The sequence below is a fragment of the Scleropages formosus genome, chromosome 22 (assembly GCF_900964775.1).
Source record: "Scleropages formosus chromosome 22, fSclFor1.1, whole genome shotgun sequence".
Classification (NCBI taxonomy): domain Eukaryota; kingdom Metazoa; phylum Chordata; class Actinopteri; order Osteoglossiformes; family Osteoglossidae; genus Scleropages; species Scleropages formosus.
The window spans coordinates 5,007,442-5,031,383 of NC_041827.1; the positions used below are offsets into that span (position 1 = coordinate 5,007,442).

Sequence of the window (23,942 nt, forward strand, 5' to 3'; positions counted from 1 at the left end):
GTTGTTAGTTTTTAATTTATACAGCTGACTTCTTTTTCACTATGGGAGCGATTTAAGGTAAGTACCTTGCTCAAGGACACTACAGCCAGAGGTGATGATCAAACCTGCAATCTTTGGATCCAAAGGCAGTAACTCTAACCACTGCACTACCAGCTGTCCCATAGTTCAGCCTAAATGAGAGTTAACTTTCAGCCTAGAGATTGCAGGACCCGGCTGCCACGTTTCATTTATGTAAGAACGTTTCAGGTCATGCAACAAATGATTCTTTTTGCCAAGAAGGAAGTGTTCTGAATATAAAGACAACACTGCTCACGTTCAACATCTCTAGAAACAAGGAAGGAAAACTTGGAACATCTCCCATTTCTTGGTTTTCTTCCTTTTCTGGTCAGTGTGGAGGTGGTCTTTATCCCAATCACTCCTAGTTTTCATGGTGCTGTGTCGTTGTGGTCCAATGCCTGATGTACCCGGTCTACTGGTCCTTGCTATCCTGCAGTTCAACACGTTTTGACAGCATAGCCCCGGGAAACCCAGTCAAGACTTTTCTTTCTTTTTTTTTTTTCTCCCCCTCCTGACAGCATTCGTGTTCTATAAGTCCTGCATTAGCTTGGTCCTGAGACTGAATGTCAAGAAAGAAAATCCCAGGCACATTAAAACCGTGCTTGAGGATGTTGGAGGAATAGTGACCCTTTTCTGTTTGTTTCCAGCAAGTATGAGAGAGACTGCAGTCCATTTGATTGTATGTGGTCAAGCCATGGAGTCCTTCAGCTTGCGCTGGGAACACACCACTTCTGTGTCTTATGTCTCCAAGTGGAAAACAAGTGATCTGCTTTTCTGTATGTGGGGAAAAAATATCTAGTGCTCATGAGAATATATACATATGTATTGATATATACCAATTTTCATCATCCATGACTGTTGTCCTAAGTCAGGGTTGCGATGGTCTGGAGCCTATTCCAGAAATGGTGTGCTACAATAGTTGGGATGCACTCTAGATTTGAAGCCAGACTATTGCAGGATAGCCCTACACGTTGTCACGCGTTCGTATGCTAAGGGTGGTTTAGAGTCACCAATCCACCTGAAACGCATATCTTTGAGCTTGGGAGGAAACTGGAGCATCTGGAAAAACCCTTGGCGGCATGGAGAAAATTTACATTCTCCAACCAGGCCAAGCCAGGACCAAGCTCATATCCAACTTCGCAGCCCAGGCATGGTGAGGCACCTGTGCTACATACTGCTCTACTGTGCCTCTTTTTTCCAAAGTCCAGTTTTTGTTTAAAGGACATCTGAAAATGTAGTGGTTGGGCTGCTTCCTTTTAGACCCAGTGGTCACAGGTTTAAATCCCACCTCTGGCTGTTGTACCCTTCAACAAGGTACTTGCCTTAAATCGTTCCAATAAAACTACCCAGCTGTATAAATGGGTAAATAACTGTAGGGTTAGGCTGGGAGAGAAGTGTCAGCTACAGAAGAAATGTACATGCCAGCTGCTGTGCCTTAGTGATCTCGAGAACTAAAACACCCTTCAGATGCAAGCATTTTAGAGCCCCATCCATGACTGCACACATCCTGCTTTGTGCGGTGTCGACTGGGCTGCTTCTGGAAGCCTTTGCTTAGACTACAAAGTCGAGGAAGATTTCATATCTGGCGCCGCCAAGTCAGAAGCAAACCGGTGAACAAACGGGCAATTAAATTTAATAAAGTGGAGGATTGCGCTGAGAAGCTTGCTGACATCACATTCCTGTCATGCATCCCACAGAGCTGTCTGTGCTGCACATGTCTCTGTCCTGCTGGCGCATCTCTGCGCTGATACGCCCTGCTTTACTCTGTCCTATCTGTCACTCCCCTGACAGGATTGACTCTCAAATTGGATGCAAAAGCACAAACAAGTCCAAAACAAAAAGGGTGAGCAGGTGGGGGAACAGCGGCTGCTTTTCATTAGATATAAACCCTGAAAAAGGGCAGTCGAGTTAGTCCGTGTGTCAAGTGATTTACTGAAGGAGATGTTTATGCCATGGCAGGAGGTGAATGGTTTATAACTCTCTGGTTCTGCTTATGGTTTTGCGGTGGCTGCTGTTTATGGTCCCCTCAGCAGTGTGTGTGTGTGTGTGTGTGCGCGCGCCCCCATTCGCTGAGCCTTCCCCAAGCTGCTAGCTGTCACGATGAAATATGTGTGCGCTTCTCCCAATTGCTTTGCGCCGTGCCCTGCCTCTAATAATGAAAATGCAATTGCGTGCAACTTGACAGCGCAGGTACTAAATAAACTGATTTTATATAAGCTGATTCCGACGTAAAAACACACACGCGCACCTGTAGTACGCCCACGCGCCAGGCCTCAAAACTGAATGCAGAGGCTCCGACGGAAGTGAACCATGAAGCAGGGAAAGAGCCCCAAGGCCCCCACAAGACGGGATTATTATTCCGTCGGGAACCTCAGAAGGTGACCATAAACCAAGTGAAAAGTGACCTGCTCACTTTTCCCCCCACTGCCTGGAAATCTATTGCAACCTGGGCTGGGAACCAAGTCACTGATCATTCCACTAAGACGTTGTTGCAAAGGTCTTTAGGAATGAAACCGAATAACGTGTGAAACTTCCACAGTGTGGTTCTAATAGTCGATATTCTAATATTCAACATTTTGTGCACTTGGCAGAGTGACGAGCATAACACTCCGCATCATGTGTTACCCCGTGAAAATCTGTGCCTCTCCTCACACTCGAACTTCCTCATCAAACATCCAGACACCTTGCAATACTTTTATCTTGTGAGGAGCATGTTGGCTCTTCCATGGTTCAGATTTGTACCGGAGAACCGCGGTGCATCGTTTTGGGTCGTCTCCCACGGGCGGGGCTCTCGGAAAGGAGGAGGGGGGGGGAAATGGCGAGGCAGCGTGCCTGCCGAAGGGATGATGGGCTGTCGGGGAGGTGTGCCCCCCCCCCGTTCTGGCAGCCGGGCGCCCTGCGTCTCCGTGTTCAAAGAGAAACATTAAAGATGAGCTCTTCGGTAGGGAGACTGGTGTTTGGAGAGCCTCGCCTTCACTCTGCCTGGAACAGCTGTCAGTTGAAAGCCATCTTCGCCTCCTCTCCTGCCTCAGTCCTCCTTCCTGGTCTCTCATCTCTCCGCCGTGCCCCCAGCACCCCCCCTGCGCACACTGCCCCGGTACCAGTCAAGGCAGGAGGATCGGAGGCCTGTCCAGCTGCATTTACTGCATGTTTTCATTCCGAGCTGCACTGGCATTTCTGGCATTTTCACCATGTTTTGTTACTCAGGACTTTTTGCGTTTCTGAACACAGATGGGCCGCGAACTCATAGCAGGGGACAGAGAAGATTCCTTGGGGGATGAATAAAATCCCAGTTCTCCGACATCTGCTGCCAAGTAGGTTTCCTTCTCTTACGCACGTGGCAAGGAAATGTTTTAATACTGAGGTCCACCCCACACCGATCGCTCTGTCAATATGTGGCGGCCAAAGTGTTTAAACCCCTCCTGCTGGAAAAGTTGACTCGATTTGCATAATTCTAAGGAGTTCTGGGCATTCTTTTTGGAAATTATTAGAAAAGGATAGATGATCATACCTGGGATATACTGTAACCTTTTACATTTTCTAGCAGTGTAAATCACCATGGTGAATAAGGTGTGTGGGCTGATAATGCTACATAGAGTTCATTGGAAGTCGCTTTAGAGAAAAGCGTCTGCTAAATAAATGTAAATGTACTCATTTAGCTGATTCTTTTCTCCAAAAGCAACTTACGATGTTAAATTACTTACCGTTATTTACCCATTTATACAGCTGGGTAATTTTACTGGAGTAATTTAGGGTAAGTGCCTTGTTCCAGGCTACTACGGCTGGAGTTGGGGATTCGAACCTGTGGATCCAAAGGCAGCAACTCTAACCACGACACCACCGGCTGCCTCCTTCCGCCACCCCACCCCGTGTGTGCACTTACGCACAATCCCTCGGTAGACTGTCTCTACCTGTATTTTGTGACCCCTTGCTCTTGACGAACAAAACAAAAATAACTCAAAAATAAAAGATTTCTGCTTTTTCGTTGTGACATGACAATGCAGGCCAGGCTGCGCATTGGCTTAAAAAGTGCAGTAATTACTTGTAGAGTGTTAAAATGCCGGCCTACCCTTGTGTTTTACACTCTGGTTGATTTATCGATTTATGCCCAATGGCACTGATTTGCAGAACTCTCTAGAGACCCTCTTTTCATCCATGTCACAGAAGAGGACTCTTCTTAAGGCAAACAGTCGCCTCACCCTGCAGCAAGAATGAAGTCAGTTTCGGTGTGTAACTGACGGCGGTGCGCAGCAGTTAGCAAATTGAAAGCGGGACGTACATGAACTCATGGAGAAATAAAGGTAAAGGAATATTGCGCAGAGAGAACGGGTCATGGCAGTGTGGGGAAGGCCGGTTTGAGCCGAGTGCCACCAAGGGGGGCCGCGGGAGTCCGTGGGACCCCGAAACAAAGTCTGTTTGAGGTAATTTGTAAATGATTGAGCAGCACAGCGCGAGCGCATGCGCTTGTGCCTCATTTTGGATGGGACGCCCTGTAGAAAAAAGGAGAAATATTTACTCCAGCAGAAATGCTGTGTGGCGCTTTCATCTCCTCTGCGCCACTAATTGGAAGCAATGAATGAGAAGAAAGTTTTTTTTTTTTTTTTTTTTTTTGGTCAGTTAGTCTCTGTGTGACACGACAGTGAGTGTCACGAGCCGGTAAGGAGAGGGGTCGCGCGCGCACTAGTCAGTCAGCTAGTCGCTGGTCACGTGACTGTGACACGAACGACATGGACGCCTGAGGAGATCGCAGGTGAGGTTTCTGGAGGGTCGTTGTCACAAACCAGCAGCGGTCAGTCGAGTGTGTGGAAATATTGCAGTAGACATGGAGCCTGTGATACTGTCACTGAACATGACAGAGTAAGTCCCTCCTGAAGTACAAGAGAAGTTCAAGTGCAACACACACCGCTCCGCTCACTGACTGACGAACAACGCGGCAAAATATTTCGTCACGTGTACCTGAACTTAAGTTTGCCGCAAAATTTGCGTCCATTCGTTTTTTTTTATCCGAAATTGAAAAACAAAAATGCGAATTACGATTCCCTCATTCGTTTTTTTTTGTTTTAGGAATGAAGAAGATATTAATTAACTAGCACAAAAAAAATGAGGGGGAAAACGGCGTTTTTTATTCATATTGTGACAAAAATTATTGTCTAAGCACACACACACGAGAAAGGCTTTTTTAAATTTTCTTTTTTTCGTTTAATCATACAAAGTGTAGAAATCAAAATGTCACAATACCAAATACGGCGAATCTCTTAAGTGCGCAATAGACTATTTAATAGTTCCAATCTAACATGTAGCCTAACCTAGAACGGGCGGCACAGCAATAGCGCTACTGTCTTACGCACAGCGCCTCGGTGGTGCGAGCGGACGTGGGTTCGATCCCCACTCAGCCTGTAGGCTGTGTGGAGTTTGCATGTCTTCCCCGTGTCATTTACACAGCTGGCTCCAGAGTGGACATTTTTTCTGAAGGAAAGACCCCAGTGAAACTCACGTTTACATCCAGGTTAGGCTACTTGTTAAACATTTACATTTATTTATTTGGCAGACACTTTTCTCCAAAGCAACTTCCAATGAACTCTATGTAGTGTTATCAGCCAACACCCCTTATTCACCATGGTGACGTACACTGCTAGATACACTACTTACACTGGGTCACTCATCCATACATCAGCAGAACACACACACACTCTCTCTGCATCACTCACACACTATGGGGAACCTGAACAGCATGTCTTTGGACTGTGGGAGGAAACCAGAGCACCCGGAGGAAACCCACGCAGACACAGGGAGAACATGCAAACTCCACACAGACTGACTGCGGATCGAACCCACGTCCTTTTACCCCACCCAGGTGCTGTGAGACAGCAGTGCTACTCATTTTGCCACCCCAGTGTTAAGCTTCTTACAATTATTTACCCATTTATACAGCTGGGCTTTTTTTGTACTGGATCACACACACACACACATTTTCAGAACCGCTTGTCCCTCACGGGGTCACGGGAAACCGGAGCCTACCCGGCAACACAGGGCGTAAGGCCGGAGGGGGAAGGGGATACACCCAGGACGGGACGCCAGTCCGTCGCAAGGCACCCCAAGCGGGACTCGAACCCCAGACCCACCAAAGAGCAGGACTGCGGTCCAACCCACTGCGCCACCGCATCCCCTGTACTGGATCAATTTAGGGTAAATAGCTTGCTTGAGGGGTACTATTGCTGGAGGTGAGACTTGAACCTGCAACCTTCTGGGTCCAAAAGAAGTAGCTTGAACTGCTACACTGCCAGCTGCCCGCACCAACCCCTGTGTTCGTTAAACACGTGAATGAACAATAACTGCTGTCTTCCGGCTGATGTAGCAACGCTTCAGTGATGGGTTTGTGAGCCATCTGGGGAATTCCTTACAATGTTTTCCTCTGCTGAGAACCGGTCTTCCACTGCACGAGTGTGCGCACACGCAGGCAGGCAGGCAGACAGACACAGAGAGAGGATGTGACTTATGTTCTTTTAGCAGAACATTGTACTTGTGATGACTTTACTCTCCCCACCTGCTGTGTTTACAGTCACACTTGAGTCTGCACTGCTCGCTATTTTACGTTTCATACAAAAAGCTGTCATGGAAGCATCTTGTCAGTTTGCTAAACCCAAAAAATGTCTCTTCCATCATATTTACTGTATAATGTCTATATGTAACTCTGCTTGTGAATATGACATAAGTACTCTGGGTGTCTGTCCAAGTGACAGATGTGGACTTGGATAACAATAAACTTGACTCTGCTGGGGACTGGACAGCTGTTGTCGGTTTTCCTGGGGCATTTCTAACATTTTCTCTCTTAACTTCCTCTAGGCTGTGTGGTGGAAGGAAACAGACTCTCCGTTGTCGCTCTTCAGACGTTTCTCTTACCGCGGAGCTCTGTTTACCGCTCATGGTGTGCTCGTTTTTACTGCAGTAATTCTGCCCGCTGTCAGTTTCACTCAAATGCTCACTGCAACATGCTTAATCCCATCCCAAATATTTAGTGACCTTTACTATTGACAGTGAGAAATAAACACCTGGCGCCGTGTCCTGGCAATGCCTCGGCTCGAGGATGCGTAGCAGAAGTAATAATTTAATAATGACCCCTGTTGCTGGCCCCTCCCTGACGAGGGCGAGGAAGCCGGAGAGATGGGATTGGGGAAAGACTTTATAGCTCCATTCTCCCTGGAGCTCCTCCTCAAGGATAGATAGACTTGAGCCTTTGCAGTAGTTGAGGGAAGGCGTGCGGCAGAGTGGGAGAGAGAGCGAAAGGGAGGGAGGGAGGCTCTACTGCTGAACCACAGCAAGTGTGGAGAGGAAGGGAGGGCAAGAAGAACGGAGCGAGGGGGGAGCAGCAAGAAGGAGAGGTTTGCGCCGAACAGATAAGAGACGCCCACCGACAACAGCCCGTAGCATTTCCACACGGCTGGGACGGTGGGAGACTTCTCATCTGCCAGGGACGAATGTGGAGAAAGGTGCCGTAGGCGCCGCTGGCTCCTCTCCTCGACACAGCCGAGCCCAGCGGAGGCAGCAGGAGAGAGTGTCAGCGAAGCACAATCTGACGGCAGCTGGAGCCCATGGAGTAGCAGCAGCAGCAGGAGCAGCAGGAGCAGGCAGCTGGGACTCTTACTCTCCCTCGCGCTTGAATTACGGACAAGTGGGTGCCCTTTGCAGGTGGTCTCTTCGTCACTTCTGCATGAAGGAGCGGCAACAAGGTGGGCACAGGGCCAACAGATCAAGCCCCCAAGTCTGTTCTTCACCAAAGGGAGAAGAGGAACTCTCACTAGCCACCCAGGCGTGACGCAGACCGACCTTCGCTGTCTCCGCGCCGGGACTCTCTTTCCACAGGGAGAGAAGAAAGACGCCCTGCAGTGCCTGTCATGGAGGACACACTCACCTGCAGCCCCACCACCTTCTCCCAGGTGTTTGGCCGCCAGGGCCAGCTCATGCAGGCCAGTGAGTACCTATGCACCCTTATTTTTGACCTTTGAATACCTCACTTTTCCCATTTCTGTCATTCTCATATTCTCCTGTCTCCTTCAACTCCAAACTTCATTGCTTTGAATTTTAAGTCGGACCAAAAGTATCTTTGTATGCTTAGGATACGGTTGGATTCCAGCTGTATGGGAAGAGCCCACAGGGGTGGGGATGCTGGTTTCTGCTGCCGGTATAAGAAAATGAGCTGAACTGTTGACAGATAAGGGCTTTGGGTGCTAATTCTGGGTGAAGTGAACAGAAACTATCTTGGGTTGGATGTCGATGCAGCACATGACCATGGCACTGTGATGTTCCCTGGGCCCGTGAAATAAGATTGCTGAAATGTCACGCAAAGTCCTTTTATGATACAGGACTTCATCATCTTATCATCCGCAGGAGCTACTGGTGCAAAGGCTGTATTGATGCTGAGGTGAAGCTAGTGCCCCCTCCCAGAATGGTAGTCTAGCCTCATTGTTCTCGCAGACATGTGTCCCATCGGTGTTTTGTCACATCACTACCTGTTTGGAAAAATTAGCTCATATTCTTCACAACGATGCTCAATGGAATCATTCAAATCAGGTGGATTTATGATGAAAGATCAAAACAAATATCTGCAGCCCATGTGGCTTTGGAGACTCATTGAGAACTACTCAGTTGCTGAAATGATGTAGTAATCCAGCTCTAGAGATTTTCTGTTGCTTTGGTGTTTAGTGAGGAGCTGAACTAGGTTTCTGTAGTTTGTTTATTGGGGTAAATGTCAGTGTCGAATAGTACAATAGCCACTTACCATAATTTGATGACCTGTCATTTCATAGGGCTGTTAAACTGTTAGGTGTAGCAGCTCTCAGTGCATCATATATGAAGGTGCTTGTATGGTGAGAATGATGACACAAGGTGAAGAGTTAGAAAAACAATCTCTTGGAATACATTTTATGTTAATGCTCTGCAGAAGGTTGTTTCAAACTGAGTAGCATAATTGGAGTCGTTTGTTTTCATGTTGTCATTTACCACACAGCATGGAAAGGGGTTTAAAGAAGAAACATTGGCAGAAGTCCCAGTCCCAGGTCTTTAAGATCCAGTCTGCATGGTTTAGCTTTCTTTAAGTTTAAGCTGATCTTCCTTAAACAGTAACACTAACCTAAAACAGGCTTCACAGGCACATGCAAACCCTGAAGCTTCCGTTGATGGGTACGTCGGAGCATCTGCCATCCGTCTCCGGAAGAACATCAGCCAACAGTTACTGGATCGGCAAAATGCCGTTGCTCAGATGCCATACATGTACATGACATTCTGTGGCTTTGCAACTTTTGGCTGAAATTTGTTGCACTTAAATGTTATGTAGCATCCATTCGCTTTGGCGAATGACCTGGAAGGGCTGATTTGTGTGTATGTGTACCGAGGTGTCATTTTTACCTTAATTAAGAGCTGATGTGTTGCTTCATGGGGGTGCGGTGGCGCAGTGGGTTGGACCGCAGTCCTGCTCTCCGGTGGGTCTGGGGTTCAAGTCCCGCTTGGGGTGCCTTGTGGCGGACTGGCGTCCCGTCCTGGGTGTGTTCCCTTCCCCCTCCGGCCTTACGCCCTGTGTTACCAGGTAGGCTCCGGTTCCCCGTGACCCCGTAAGGGACAAGCGGTTCTGAAAATGTGTGTGTGTGTGTGTGTGTGTGTGTGTGTGTGTTGCTTCAGAGAGATTGCATCCTGCTTGGTAGAAATTCACAGGTCCGCGCATAAAGGTTGTAGAGTTGTCCACTATCTTTGATACACTTGCTGGAAATGTAAAAAACTTAGCAACGTACAAAGGCATAGCATGCAGGGTCCTAAGGAATCCAAAAAACAAAGTCCTAACTGCTGTTCTGTTTATATATCCGCTGGTGAGACATCCAAAATCAACCGTTCATAGGGTCTTGGATGTGATTCTGAAATGGTGGAATGAGCTGCATTCCTCTTTCCCTCAGAACTGCTGAATCCTTTCTGGCCTTCAGGACGCGTGTAGAAACGCATCATTTGTGGGCCCACTTCTGTCCTGATCTGTTTTTAGCTGCATAAATTTGCCTAACTCATATTTTTATAACCAACGTATTTGTATTTGGGGGCGCGGTGGCGCAGTGGGTTGGACCGGGTCCTGCTCTCTGGTGGGTCTGGGGTTTGAGTCCCGCTTGGGGTGTCTTGCGACGGACTGACGTCCCATCCTGGGTGTGTCCCCTCCCCCTCCGGCCTTACGCCCTGTGTTGCCGGGTAAGCTCCGGTTCCCCGCGACCCTGTATGGGATACGCGGTTCAGAAAGTGTGTGTGTGTGTGTGAGTATTTGTATTTCTTGTCAGATTCAGTTCCATAGATAACTACCTGTGTAATGTGTGCAAGCAAAAATGGTCCACCGAGCGTAATGACTGTGCTCTGGCAACCTATTGCCTTTCGTTTGTTTTGAATTTTTGTTTTGCTTACTCTGAATTGTTTGAAAAAAGTCTGCTAAATGGGGGGAAATGTAAATGTAAAGGAAACCCAGTCTTTATTCTTATTATAACACTTTGAGGTTTTGACTCAATATTGAGTCACATCTGTACCGCGCAGGACACCGGGTCTTCCTGTACTTCCTCAGGTTCCTCAGCTTTGGGATTATATCTGTCAGTTCACTATGTGTGATGCATCTGGTTATTTCTGGTAATAATGAGGCGTTTTGAGATCCATTTTATGGTAAAATTCAACTGGGAGAATTTCTCAGAGCTTTAAAGGAGAATTTTTATGAATAATGCTCTTTGTTTGAATATTCCAGAGGCTCATTAGCCCTCTCATTCCGTATGCAGGAATGCATCATTGAGTTCTGCCTGTGACATGATGAGTATTAAAATTCTGCATATGGCTTTGAGAAGCTGGAAGACTCTATAGGGAAGTATTTGAATACGAGGATCAGAATCTATCTGACAGAGAGCTGGGAGGGGGTTGCATTTAAATCAGTGAAGGCGTGATCTACTTTTTGTTTCCCTCATGTGATTTCTCAGGTTCTCATAATGTTGACATATGATGATTTGTGACGATCGAAAGTCCACATATTCCTCAGCCTGGTGCACCACAAACCAGACATCCTGACCCATGTCTTTGCACAGAAAGCAGGTTATAACCCCATTTTTACTCTCTTCTGCTCTGCTCTCAAGTGCTTCAAAGTTAAGAGTTGAGGGCAGCAAAAATGTGCCACTCTATGTTCTAGCTGAAGCTGAAAGGCTGTTCTGTGCTGAATTTTTGAAGACACTTAGCTTTTTCAGGTCACATTTGACTTTACTCTGTTTGTAAAACAATTCATGTTTTATTTAAGCAAATCACTTTGATGGCAATAAATAGTTCTTGCAGCTCCAAAGCGACGTCTCTGCACTCAGAGGGTAAAGATGCTTATATTCCTTTTGTCTAGACACTTCTCCCTTGAGATGAACTTAATGCTGACAATTTCTTTTTTTGGGTTGGCATTTACTGTGACTCCAGATTTTATTTTAACACTTTTTTTGTAAAATCACTCTGGGCAGGTGTATCCTGCACAAAATGATGTGTGACAGATTTACCCTTTGGGCAGTTGAGTGACAACACAGTCTGTCATATTCTCAGATTATCCCCTTTTGCCACTGTGGCACCCTGCTCAAATTCACATTACTTAATGTGTTGTTATGGTTTTGCTTCCTTGTGAACCAGTAAAACCGAGAGAGGAGTCCTCAGGCCAACGGATAACCTGTACAAAAGGTGATCTTCATCTCTACTCTCGTCTCATAACGAGTGGCAAGGAAAACCAGCGGTGAAAGACTGATTTCTGTATTTAACCTGACTTTCAGTGCGGTAATTTTGTAGAATGTTCCTGGCATCATGGCCTCAAACATTTCCGCATTTTCATCACCAAAAAACCTTGTTCTTCAGCACTCGTCTTCTGAATGTTTACATTAATTCCTTTAGCAGACACTTTTCTCCAATACGACGAGTGCATTCCGTCAGCAGAAGGAATATTTACTCATTCAGCGGTTACACACGCTGACCCGTCACACTTTGATACAAAGACTTGACGCGGCTATTTAACCAGGACCGTGAATATGTGCTCCTGCATCCCAAATGAACATTTGTCAAGCGATTTTTCATTCCAGTAATTTTCCAATTTGGTCATTTTGATTAGCACAACTTTTTGGTTTCTTTATCCTATTACTGCCGAGCTCTAATAGGGTAGAGCGCCCGCAGATGCGCGTCATTCTGCCCGTGGAGCTGGAGGCGTGACTGAATTTTATTCCACCTCGGCACATTATTTTCACCTTGGCACTTTGCAGACATCACGCCCGACTCCAGCGTCCTTCGTGTGTGGGGCGCCCGGTGAGACATGTATGCACAGCACTGCGGGGCCGTGTAAGACAAACAATAACGTCCCGCATCAAAGAGAGCTTGCAAGCGGGGCTCCACATGCAGTGCACATATGAACGTTGCTGTAAATGTAGATATATTTCTCATGGGCTCAGAGCACTGCCTGCCTGCGGTGTCTGTAATGTGTCGGCAGCAAGGTGGCATCAATTATTAAAAGCCTACATGAAGCACTTCTTTTGAAGCAGAATACAGACTCGTTCTGCATTTAAACCATGAGCACTGACCTGCATGTTGCGTTGGTACAGAGGCGATTATGTGACATGTTAAAATGAGAAGTGACGACCTCTGATGCTGGGTCTGATTGTTAGGCTACTTTCGTACCTGAGCTGTTGGATTGCGATGAACTGTGCCCCTCTGCCCAGGTGCGAAGTCATGCCAAGCAGAAATGCACACACTCAGCAGATTTTAATCATGGCTTTCGGAGCCCCCTTCTGCGTGTCACCTACACGGCGCAGAGATTTTTGGAGATCAGCTTTTTTCTATGGGAGGTTGTGTAAGGTGTTCCTTTGGACTTGCAGTTTCCGTAACAATGCACGCTTGGCATTCTGCATTCGCTGCACCGTCCGAAGGAAGCAACACGCTGCCCACTCGCCGTCTCTCCAGCTGCTCTGTGACGTCTGTGGGTCGGGAAGTGTTAGTCACGCAGACCTCATGTCATGCATCACCGTCAACAATAGTATAGTGAAAATCCAATTCAGATTAAATGTGGAGGGATCCTTTACCTCTGTGCTGCAGAGTGAAGCACATGAAAGGAGAAAGGTGTACAAAAGTAGCGGCAGTTGGAGAATGTAGGACTGTTACAGCATCTTACTCCTTCTCTGCACTATTGAGCCACGGCCATTCTGGTATACTGTGATTCAGGGTACAACTGCATGGTCACACTGCACTTTTGCAGTAAATATGACAGAGGGTGCAGTGAACCTAATGGTCGGTCCACTGCTAATTGGTGGACCTTAGGGTAAAGGTAACGGGCTCTGAGAGATGGGGAATTGTGTGCTACTGGAAAGTGGAAGCGCCAAAAACATTTCAGGGGAATTATGTTTGCATACTGGTCTGATTTTTCTTGCATATATTTCTCTTACATATAGACTCTGTGTACTGAAAAATTCTCATTACATGCAGATCTTGATGACAATTTGAAACTGGCGATTTGACTACTTACCTCTAGGTGTTAATTTCAGCTTTGCAACTGCAAGCGATTTCCTTCACTCAACAATAACTGGAAGTTTTTAACAGTCAGATATGTACACATATTTACATTTATTCATTTAGCAGATGCTTTTCTCCCAAGCACCGTACATCTCTGAGAAAAATACAAAAAGTACATTACATCAACAGAAGGAGAGATTTGGGTGCAGCGACATGACGGTAAAGCATCGTTAATTTGTCACAATCCACCGTATAAGCCAGTGTACATCCTATGAGTAGCTGCATTATTGTACAATTTGTAAACACAAAATTATTAAACATCAACATTTACATCACACAAGTTGTAAGACAGCAGATATACTCTCTGTAAGACAGCAACACCTGGGTGGGGCGAGAGGACGTGGGTTCGATCCCCGCTCAGTCTGTGTGGAGTTTGCATGTTCTCCCCCTGTCTGCGTGGGTTTCCTCTGGGTGCTCTGGTTTCCCCCCACAGTCAAAGGACATGCTGCTCAGGTTCACCCTTAGTGTGTGAGTGACAGAGAGAGTGTGTGTGTTCTGCTGATGTATGGATGAGTGACCCAGTGTAAGTAGTGTATCTAGCAGTGTAAGTCACCATGGTAAATAAGGTGTGTGGGCTGATAACACTACATAGAGTTCATTGGCAGTCGCTTCGGAGAAAAGCATCTGCCAAATAAATAAATGTAAGTTGCTACATAAAGGTTTATCCACAATTCACCAGTCCCTCTCTGTAAGTTTATATCCATATATTTATCCGTAATTTACCAGTCTGTAATCATAAAGTTATTAAACACAAACCTTTACACGTTTGTCATGCTCTTAATAGATCAGCAGAGAAATGAGTGTGAAATAGGTGTGTTTTATATGTACGTATATTATATATATCAATCACTGAGAAGAACTGTTGGGACCTTGCAGGCCAAGCCAAAAGAAGCCTCTGTAGTGAAAGGCAAAAAGGTTTGAGAGAGAATTCCCCAGGTGAACAATTGTACCATTAACCCTGCGTTGCCCAATGAACACACCTCTGTAATCTCTCATAGCTCTTTTGTCCACCTATTTCCCCAAGTCAGTGTCGTTTCCCTTTGCAGTGCTGCAAACTCTGACAGTCTGTGGAAGAGAGAATTTAGGGCAAACTTCACACCTGTCTATTTTACACGAACCACGAAAGCCATCGTGACGTTGGCGTTCCTTATCACGCCTTGTGAATGCCGTCTTGAGGTAACCGGAATTTGCACATTTTCCAGAAGCTCAAGCTGTGTCTCATTCGACACTTATCCTTAATCAATATCCTCAGAGATATGTTAGCACCATAGTTTACCATGATTATACTCTCATCTGGTGCCTTTATCTAAACTGACTTGCATAGCTTATAATGTCACACTTCAGCCTCAAAATCAAGAAAAGCTGTGAAATTGCATAATTCTATCATGTCATAAAGAGAATGAAGGCCAGTTTAGCCTTTACAGCATGTCCTTAATGGTAAATGTCCATGATGCAGGTCAAGATGTCAAATTATGCTTAAAGCACTGCCCCACTCCCCAAAAAAAGAGTTTTCTCTAAATTCAGTTCAATGGAGAATAATGCAATAATTTAGAAGTTACTTTCTAAAGTATTGTCATCTGTTTGTTTCCCTTTCTAGGTCTGCATACAGTTGCATTGGCTCATGCACTTACGGTTCTAGTTTTTTGAAACCCTAAATGGGGTATGAGCAATTTGACGATGTGTAGGCTGACCACTGGTGGTGTGAGTGTCATCGCCGGGATGTTTACCAAGCCCTTGCTTCACTCCCCCTTGCGACACACACGGAGTTAAAGCATTTTAAAAAACTGCATTTGCAGATTTATGAAATTGCTGCCTCAGTTCCATTTGCCGTAATACCACCATACCCTGTCAAGATATCTCTTAGGCTATAAAGAGGGATACACCACTGAAAGGTGTGCGGAAGCACTCTTCTAGAATTCTTCCACTTGGATGCCCAGTGAAATCTGAGATTTCTCCACGACTAATCATTCCATCTTATATGTGAACCTCACATTTGTGCTTATGCGCCTAGTGGCAGTGTAGAGTACCCGGCCTTTTTGGAGTCCCTGGAGGGCGTGCTGGAAAGCGCTCCCACTGGGGACTCTGTCGTTCTACTGGGGGACTTTAACGCCCACGTGGGCAGCGACAGTGATACCTGGAGGGGCGTGATTGGGAGGAACGGCCTCCCTGATCTGAACCCGAGCAGTGAGTTGTTATTGGATTTCTTTGCTAGTCACGGTTTATCCATAACGAACACCATGTTCATGCATAAGGGTGTCCATCAGTGCACTTGACACCAGGACACCCTAGGTCGGAGGTCGATGATCGACTTTGTAGTCGTTTCTTCTGACCTTCGGCCATATGTCTTGGCTATTCGGGTGAAGAGAGGGGCTGAGCTGTCAACTGATCACCACCTGGTGGTGAGTTGGATTCGATGGCGGGGGGAAAAAGCTGGACAGACCTGGCAGGCCCAAACGCATAGTGAGGGTCTGTTGGGAACGTTTGGCGGAGGCCCCAGTCAGAGAGGTCTTCAACTCCCACCTCCGACAGAGCTTCAACCAGGTCCCGAGGGAGGTGGGGGACATCGAGTCTGAATGGACTATGTTCCACGCCTCCATTGTCGGGGCGGCGGTTCGGAGCTGCGGCCGTAAGGTCTCCGGCGACTGTCGTGGCGGCAATTCTTCCCGAACACGGTGGTGGACACCGGAGGTAAGGGATGCCGTCAAGCTGAAGAAGGAGTTCTATCGGGCCTGGCTGGCTCATGGGACTCCTGAAACAGCTGACGGGTACTGGCGGGCCAAACGGAGCGCGGCTCTGGCAGTCGCCGTGGCAAAAACTCGGGCTTGGGAGGAGTTCGGTGAGGCCATGGAGGAAGACTTTCGGTCGGCCTCAAAGAGATTCTGGCAAACCGTCCGGCGACTCGGGGGGGGAAGCAGTGTTCCACAAACACTGTTTACAGTGGAAGTGGTGCGCTGCTGACCTCAGCTGAGGATGTCCTCGGGCGGTGGAAGGAGTACTTTGAGGATCTCCTCAATCCCTCCAACATGCCTTCCATAGAGGAAGCTGAGGCTGGGGACTTGGAGGGGGACTCGTCCATTACCCTGGCTGAAGTTGCTGAGGTAGTCAAAAAACTCCTCGGTGGCAAGGCTCTGGGGGTGGATGAGATCCGCCCAGAGTTTCTCAAGTCTCTGGATGTTGTGGGGCTGTCTTGGCTAACACGCCTCTGCAGCATCGTGTGGAGTTCGGGAACGGTGCCTCTGGACTGGACCACTGGACGAGCTGGACCACTGGACCAGCTCTATACCCTCACTAGGGTGCTGGAGGGTTCGTGGGAGTTTGCCCAACCAGTCCATATGTGTTTTGTGGACCTGGAGAAGGCATTCGACCGTGTCCCTCGTGGCATCCTGTGGGAGGTACTTCGGGATTATGGGGTTCGGGGCTCGTTGCTACGGGCTGTTCGTTCCCTGTATGACCGGAGCAGGAGCTTGGTTCGCATTGCCGGCAGTAAGTCAGACCTGTTTCCGGTGCATGTTGGACTCCGCCAGGGCTGCCCTTTGTCACCGATTCTGTTCATTATCTTCATGGACAAAATTTCTAGGCGCAGCCAGGGAACGGAGGGTGTCTGTTTTGGTGGCCGCAAGATCTCGTCTTTGCTTTTCCTGCTGGCTTCATCAAGTCAAGACTTGCAGCGTGCACTGGGGAGGTTTGCAGCCGAGTGCGAAGCGGCGGGGATGAGAATCAGCACCTCCAAATCCGAGGCCATGGTTCTCAGTCGGAAAAAGGTGGATTGCCCCTTCCAGGTTAGGGGGGAGTTGCTCCCTCAAGTGGAGGAGTTCAAGTATCTCGGGGTCTTGTTCACGAGTGAGGGGAAAAATGGAGCGGCAGGTTGACAGACGGATCGGTGCGGCGTCCGCAGTAATGCGGTCATTGTACCGGTCTGTTGTGGTGAAGAGGGAGCTGAGTCGTAAGGCGAAGCTCTCAATTTACCGGTCGATCTACGTTCCTACCCTCACCTATGGTCATGAACTCTGGATCATGACCGAAAGAATGAGATCGCGGATACAAGCGGCAGAAATGAGTTTCCTCCGCAGAGTGGCTGGGCGCACCCTTAGGGATAAGGTGAGGAGCTCAGTCACCCGGGAGGAGCTCGGAGTAGAGCCGCTGCTCCTCCCCATCGAGAGGAGCCAGTTGAGGTGGCTCGGGCATCTGTTCCAGATGCCTCCTGGACGTCTCCCTGGTGAGGTGTTCCGGGCATGTCCCACTGGGAGGAGGCCTCGGGGCAGACCCAGGACACGTTGGAGAGACTATGTCTCCCGGCTGGCCTGGGAACGCCTTGGGGTTTCCCCAGAGGAACTGGAGGAGGTGTGCGGGGAGAGGGAAGTCTGGAGGACTTTGCTTGGACTGCTGCCCCCGCGACCCGGCCCCGGATAGCGGAGGAAGATGGATGGATGTGAACCTCAAGAAACTGAGATGTGAGGACTTATGCTTGATACTTTAAACCTTGCAATTTCCAGCCTGTCCTCCGAAACAATAGCGGTATATCCATATAGAGTCCACCGACGGTTTAATTTTTGAGACACTAGGTCCTGTGATAAGGTGGAAAAGCTCAGGAAATAGCTGTGTCTATGTTGAAAGTCCATTTGCCTAGTAGAGGGTCAGAACGTATGCTTTTCTTAATATGAGAGCATGGTTTGGGATAACCTGTGAAGGAAATACAGTCTTGGAAGCATTGCATAACTATGGAGCTGTTTGAGGCTGTAATTCTCTAGAATGCCGTTCTTTCTGTATGCTTCTCGTGGGATCAGGGATCTGTCTCGATTCCATACCTCTCAATTGGAACCAGCACAAGCGCAGTATGAAACTTCCTCTAGCTTTGCATCCCCTTTTTGCGTTATTTTACGCTTCTCCCAGGCAACATTAATGCAATCTGCTGGGTTTGGAACAACGAGATTTCTGTTACTGGTTTGTTTCTGGAAGCCTTATTCTATACAGAGAATCCCAACAAGAGACACATAATAACATACTTTAAACTTGTACTTTACACAGTAGGAGATGACGCTGCATAGATACTGAGAGGAGAGCACGGATGAAGTGAGGTAGTCCTCAGTAATTGACTCTCCAGGGGATATGTTTCACCTTCTTCACTGACAGTAGACCAACAAGTAAACCCCTGTATTTGGAAAGAACCACATGGGTGGCAGAGTCACAAGTTGACCGTGTCTGTGTTTTGGACGGAGCGTCTCTGCTGGTGAGAGGAGATCATCCCTTCCAGAAGTGGAGCCCATTGTCTTCCACCAAAATTACTTAAATTTTTTTTTTCTTTCTTAAATACACTGTAGTAGTGCATAACATACTACCATACAGCATATAATATGGTTTTCCTTACTTTGTTGTGTTTAATTACCTTTGGTTTAATTATGTCACAATAAAAGTATTGGCTTGGGGGGAATTACTACCCCAGAATACACACCCAATCTTAAGTTCCTTTGTCATTTTACGCTGTTTGTCTCCTGAACATCAGGCAGGATCCATGTGTTTTCTTCATTTACACGGACACACACATTCATACTTACGCTGCTTGTTGATGTTTAACTCCTTACTGCGCGTGGGAGACGATGGCAGTGGCTGCCCATTCTGGGAGCGGAGGCATGTGCAAACCAGTGAAACGGTGGCTGGTGTGGGCAGCGGTGTCAGTCTCGCTTTGCCTTCTTGTCTTCAGAAAGGGCTTTGCTTGTGCTTGACACTTTCCTCTAATGCTGCAATAGGGGATCAGGCAGTGTAGCAAATGGGATTAATGTCAGCCTAAATGAAGTCCAGTGTGAATGTGCTGCTGCCGGTTCCAGCAGATATGTGGCATCAGCAGCAGCAGTAAGACCCGCTGTGAGCCGACACCGCGACTGCTTCGGACCCCCGTGCTCCTCTGGTGCTTCTGGGAGGCCTGTGGTGCGCTCACTCGGTGCTTCTTGTATTTAAGAGCCTTGTGGGTTCAATGTCATTTGTATTTTGCCTGTGTAGGTGTCTCTGTGTGGTGACGGTGGCTGACAGTGTAGTGAACCCAAAGGTTGCAGGTTGAAATCCCACCACCAACTGTAGTACCCTTCAAGTTTAGTTTGTTGTCATAGATACAAGTACCATATACAAGTATCATGAAATTCTTCCTGAATGCTTCTTCACAGACTATGGACAAAGACAGAGACAATAGAAATACTGCATAAACAAAACAATGACAAAGACAGTGAGTAGTGCAACAGCAATAGCAAAAAGTAATAACAATAGTACCAGTTGACAGCCAGAGAACTCAGAACGAGAGAATGAGAATGCTTAAAGTGGAAGTGTAATTTACCAATGTGCTTGGGAGGAGTAGTCCAACTCTAGTTACTAAAGGTGGCACATTGGTTAGTGTTGTATAGTCTTACAGCAGTGGGCTAAAAGCTGTTCCTGTACCTAGCAGTGTGGGTTCGCATAGACCTGAGCCGCTTTGCAGATGGCAGAGAAGAGAAAAGTGCCCGTGCGGGGTGACTGTGATCTTTCATGATGCGCATCATCTTTCTGAGGCAAGGTTGAGCAAGGTACTTGGCCTAAATTGCTCCAGTAAAATATAATGGATAAATAGAGGGTTTGGCCAGGTTCCGCTCTTTGGCGGGTCTGAGGTTCGAGTCCTGCTTGGGGTGCCTTGCGATGGACTGGCGTCCAATCCTGGGTGTGTCCCCTCCCCCTCCAGCCTTGCGCCCCGTGTTGCCGGGTTAGGCTCCGATTCGCTGCGACCTTGTTCAGGACAAGCGGTCTCAGACAGCGCGTTTGTGTGTCTGTCTGTCACATGAATGTACATACATTCTGCCCTGAGCTGTGGCTGAGGGTACTGTATGTGTAGTGATTTTTGGGTGTGCTCAACTATATTAACAACTGTCTTTTCAACACTCTTTTCAAAATCACGTTTAGATTCTACAGTCCGTAGACAACACAGTGCAAAGTACTTATGAAAATGTTTTATTGTTTTGATGTAGGGATAAGAGCATCGCCTCATCTTTTTCTAATCATGTGGATTTAATGTTACTGGGACTGGTTTTAATGTTATGACTTCACTGCAGGGCTTGTCCCGAGTCATTACCCTGCTGTCAAGGTCTCTAATATCATTATAGCTCCTTACCCTATTGTCCAAGGTTACTGCGGTGATGTGATGGATGAAGCCAGAGCTGCACCGTGAAAGGCTGCACATCAAGGACAGGGCATGAGTAGGAGCAGAACAGTGGAGTACGAGCGCGAGCTACAGCTTCGAGGAAATACCCAGAGGGAGAACTGGACTGCCTGATAGAAGCAGTAATGTGCAAAATCCATGTGGTGCTTTTGCCTGTGACAGAAAGCCTTCTGTAAAGCTCGCAATGCTGTGGGCATCGTCGTGGCTTATCCATACGTTGTGTATGTTCAGCTCTTTTCAGGGAACGAACACGAGAAACATGTTTTGATTGAACAAACATTGGAGCGCAAATGATGCACCTTGTGATTCCAAACTCCTCACGTGTCAAGTGTGAATATTGTTAGAATTTTTTTTTATTTTCTTTTTATTACTCATGGTGATAAGCAGCCGGGAAAGCCATGGGGCTCCTCTTTTTGGTCGGAGGAGAATGGAAATGGTCTTGTCAAAGTGGATTTGTGTGTCCCCTGCTTCCTGCCTCGGTAACGAAACCTCCTGTTAAAAGTCCTGACGCAGTGGAAATTTTAAATCTAAGCCTCTGTACTTTGGCACAATAATTTCCTGTGGGATAATATATCCGACCCCTGTCTCCGCAAACTACAAGAGCCGAATACCCCACTTGCCTCTGTATTGCTCCTCCGCCCTGTGATTCATTCCTACCAACGGCCCGCCATCTATTATTGATGTTTGCCGGAGTTCTGCTTGCATGAGTTGAAGCTGGGCACGCCAGTTTTGATTTAACATATTCTGCTTTCATTTCAGTTTCATTTCATGGTGTGTAATAACGAAATGAAGCCAGAGGGTTTGCTGCAATTAAGACACCAGGTGAAGAGTTGTGTGTCGCCACAAGGAGGTTTCAGAGGTTTCAACCCCTGACCTCTTCAGATCACCGTATGCTCAGCAGCTTCAGACTCTGTCATTCTCCTTGCCTTATGCGGAATGTTGGCAGATGGGTGTTATATTATTTGGAAGAGCACACACAACTTATTGAAATATACAGGTATAAAATTAAAAACCGGTTTTTAATTTTCATATCCTGGATGCGTTTTGACGGAATGCCTTCATCAGCATGTAAGTGTACTGGGAAAGCTGTGAAATGTGTGTAGTTCAGAGATCATGTTTCTGTGTATTCGAGGGGGGTTTGAGCACCCAAGTTCTTACTCTTATTCATTTAGCTGATACTTCTCTCCAAAGCAACTCACTGTGTTAAGGTAGTTAGAATCTTTTACTCATTTTTATAGCTGGGTAAATTTACCGCAGCAATTTAGGGTAAGTACCTTGCTCAAGGGTACTACAGGTGAAGCTGAGACTTGAACTTGCTACCTTCAGATTCAAAGGTAGCAGCTCTAACCAGTGCACAACTAGTTATGGATTTATTTATATAAATTTGAGCTGTTTTCTAGTTTTTGTGATATATTTCTTTACTGCAATTTTGCAACTTCTTTGTTAAAAAATTTTTTAAAGGATTCTAAGCCTAGATGTTGAAGTCATGGACTATATTCCTTCTTGTACATGGTTACATACTGGTGCTTATGCTGTGAAGGACGGAATTCCGATGGATGAAGAGAGAAGGTATCGATGTCATGGAGAGTGTATCAGATGAGTGTGAAGGTAAACATACAAGTGTGAAAGCAGGGAGTGATGTCGAGAGGAACCCTGTGGAGCATGTCTGATCTGAGGTCTGCCGTTTGGGACACAAGGCGAGCTAAGGACTGCCTCTCCATCCTTCTCCCGTCTCAGAGGTGATTTGCCGGAACTGCCAGTGTCATGATGAGCTCTTGTTTGAAACGCTGTGTGGTGATCTGCCTGCTGGGGCTACGTGGCCAAGAAAAGAACACAACAATACAGTGCTGTTTGAAAGTGTGTGAAGTCCTTGTGTCCCTTAGTTTTACCACAAAATTATTTAATGAGAATCATTGTTTCTCATGTGACACAATAGATGTGTAATGACCATTTCCATATGTTGCTTTAGAGGAAATCATGTGTGTGGTAGAAACACACAAGTAGTGCAGGTGTGAAAATAAGTGAAGCCCAAGTTACACTGGTTACACCAAGTAGGTAAGTAGGATCAGGGGTGTAAATCCAGCCATTGTCAACGACCGCTTGACCTGAGCGGGGTCTCAGCGAGCCGGAGCCTCACCCCGCAACAGAGGGCGCAAGGCTGAAGGGGGAGGGGACACACCCAGGGTGGGAGGCCAGGTGTATAAATCATAGTAATTTATTCATTTTATAAATTTATTTTCAGATTTTATGCTTATACTGTATTTTATGTGTTTTTTTTTTTTTTTAATAATTTATAGAAGAATAATGACCGTCCCTGTAGGGTTCATGTAGCTTCAAGCAACACTGTATATCCTTCATCTAGATGACGAGGGAAGAGCAGGAAAGAGCAGAGAAGAAATGATTTGCGTGCACTTGCTTAAACAAATTGGTGGCACTGGCGCCTCACAACTTCCTTGCTGCGGGGTCAGGTGTGGATTGGAACCCGACTCAGTCTGTAGGAAGTTTACCTTTTCTCGCCCTTTTGATGGACTGTCCAGGGTGTATTTTGTCTTACACCACGTGTTTCTGGGAGTGGCTCCGGACCCCTGCAGCTGGTAAGAGGGTATTGGTAATGACGGCTAGGTGGTTGAAAATCTCTTAGAGCACTGTTGCGACTGTTTTGTTTAACATAAAACAAATACTTCCAGTAATCTAAAAAAAAATTTTTTTGTATTTTGAACAGATCAAAGCCAAAATTTAGTAGAATATTTAATTCAGTTCTATTTGCTTTTAAAGCCAGGCCCTGAATTTGACTGGTCAAAGCTTTTCAATAAAACATCAAAAAAAAAAAACCAAAAAACTAATACAATACTTTAATAATTTTTCCCCAGTTGATCTGAACCACATGTGAACATGCAAACCCTTCTGAGTTTTAATGAGTGGCTGGAAATGTCAGCATGAAGGTTTCAAGGGCTTTCTTTTAGCCTTAAGAAATAATTTTTGTTCCATAATGATTTAAGAATACTGAGTGCAGCACAGTGGCATGAACACACCACTTTTTTTTCCAGTATAGAACCAGGAAAAAAGGTGTCAGGTGAAGAATCAGTCCTGATCAGTTCTCAAATGAACAAAAACCCTTTTTATTTGACTGGAA

General features: G+C 46.6%; 1 protein-coding gene across 1 annotated transcript in view; it reads left to right on the top strand.

Moving 5' to 3' along the window:
- The first annotated feature begins 4,754 nt into the window (after nucleotides 1–4,754).
- kaznb (kazrin, periplakin interacting protein b) overlaps nucleotides 4,755–23,942 on the top strand; it is a 162,749-nt gene continuing 143,561 nt past the window's right edge. The window contains exons 1-2 of the mRNA XM_018725249.2: nucleotides 4,755–4,807; nucleotides 6,901–8,025. Of these exons, the coding sequence (XP_018580765.1) occupies nucleotides 7,950–8,025 (76 nt within the window). The 5' untranslated portion in view covers nucleotides 4,755–4,807; nucleotides 6,901–7,949. The remainder of the gene's footprint in view (nucleotides 4,808–6,900; nucleotides 8,026–23,942) is intronic.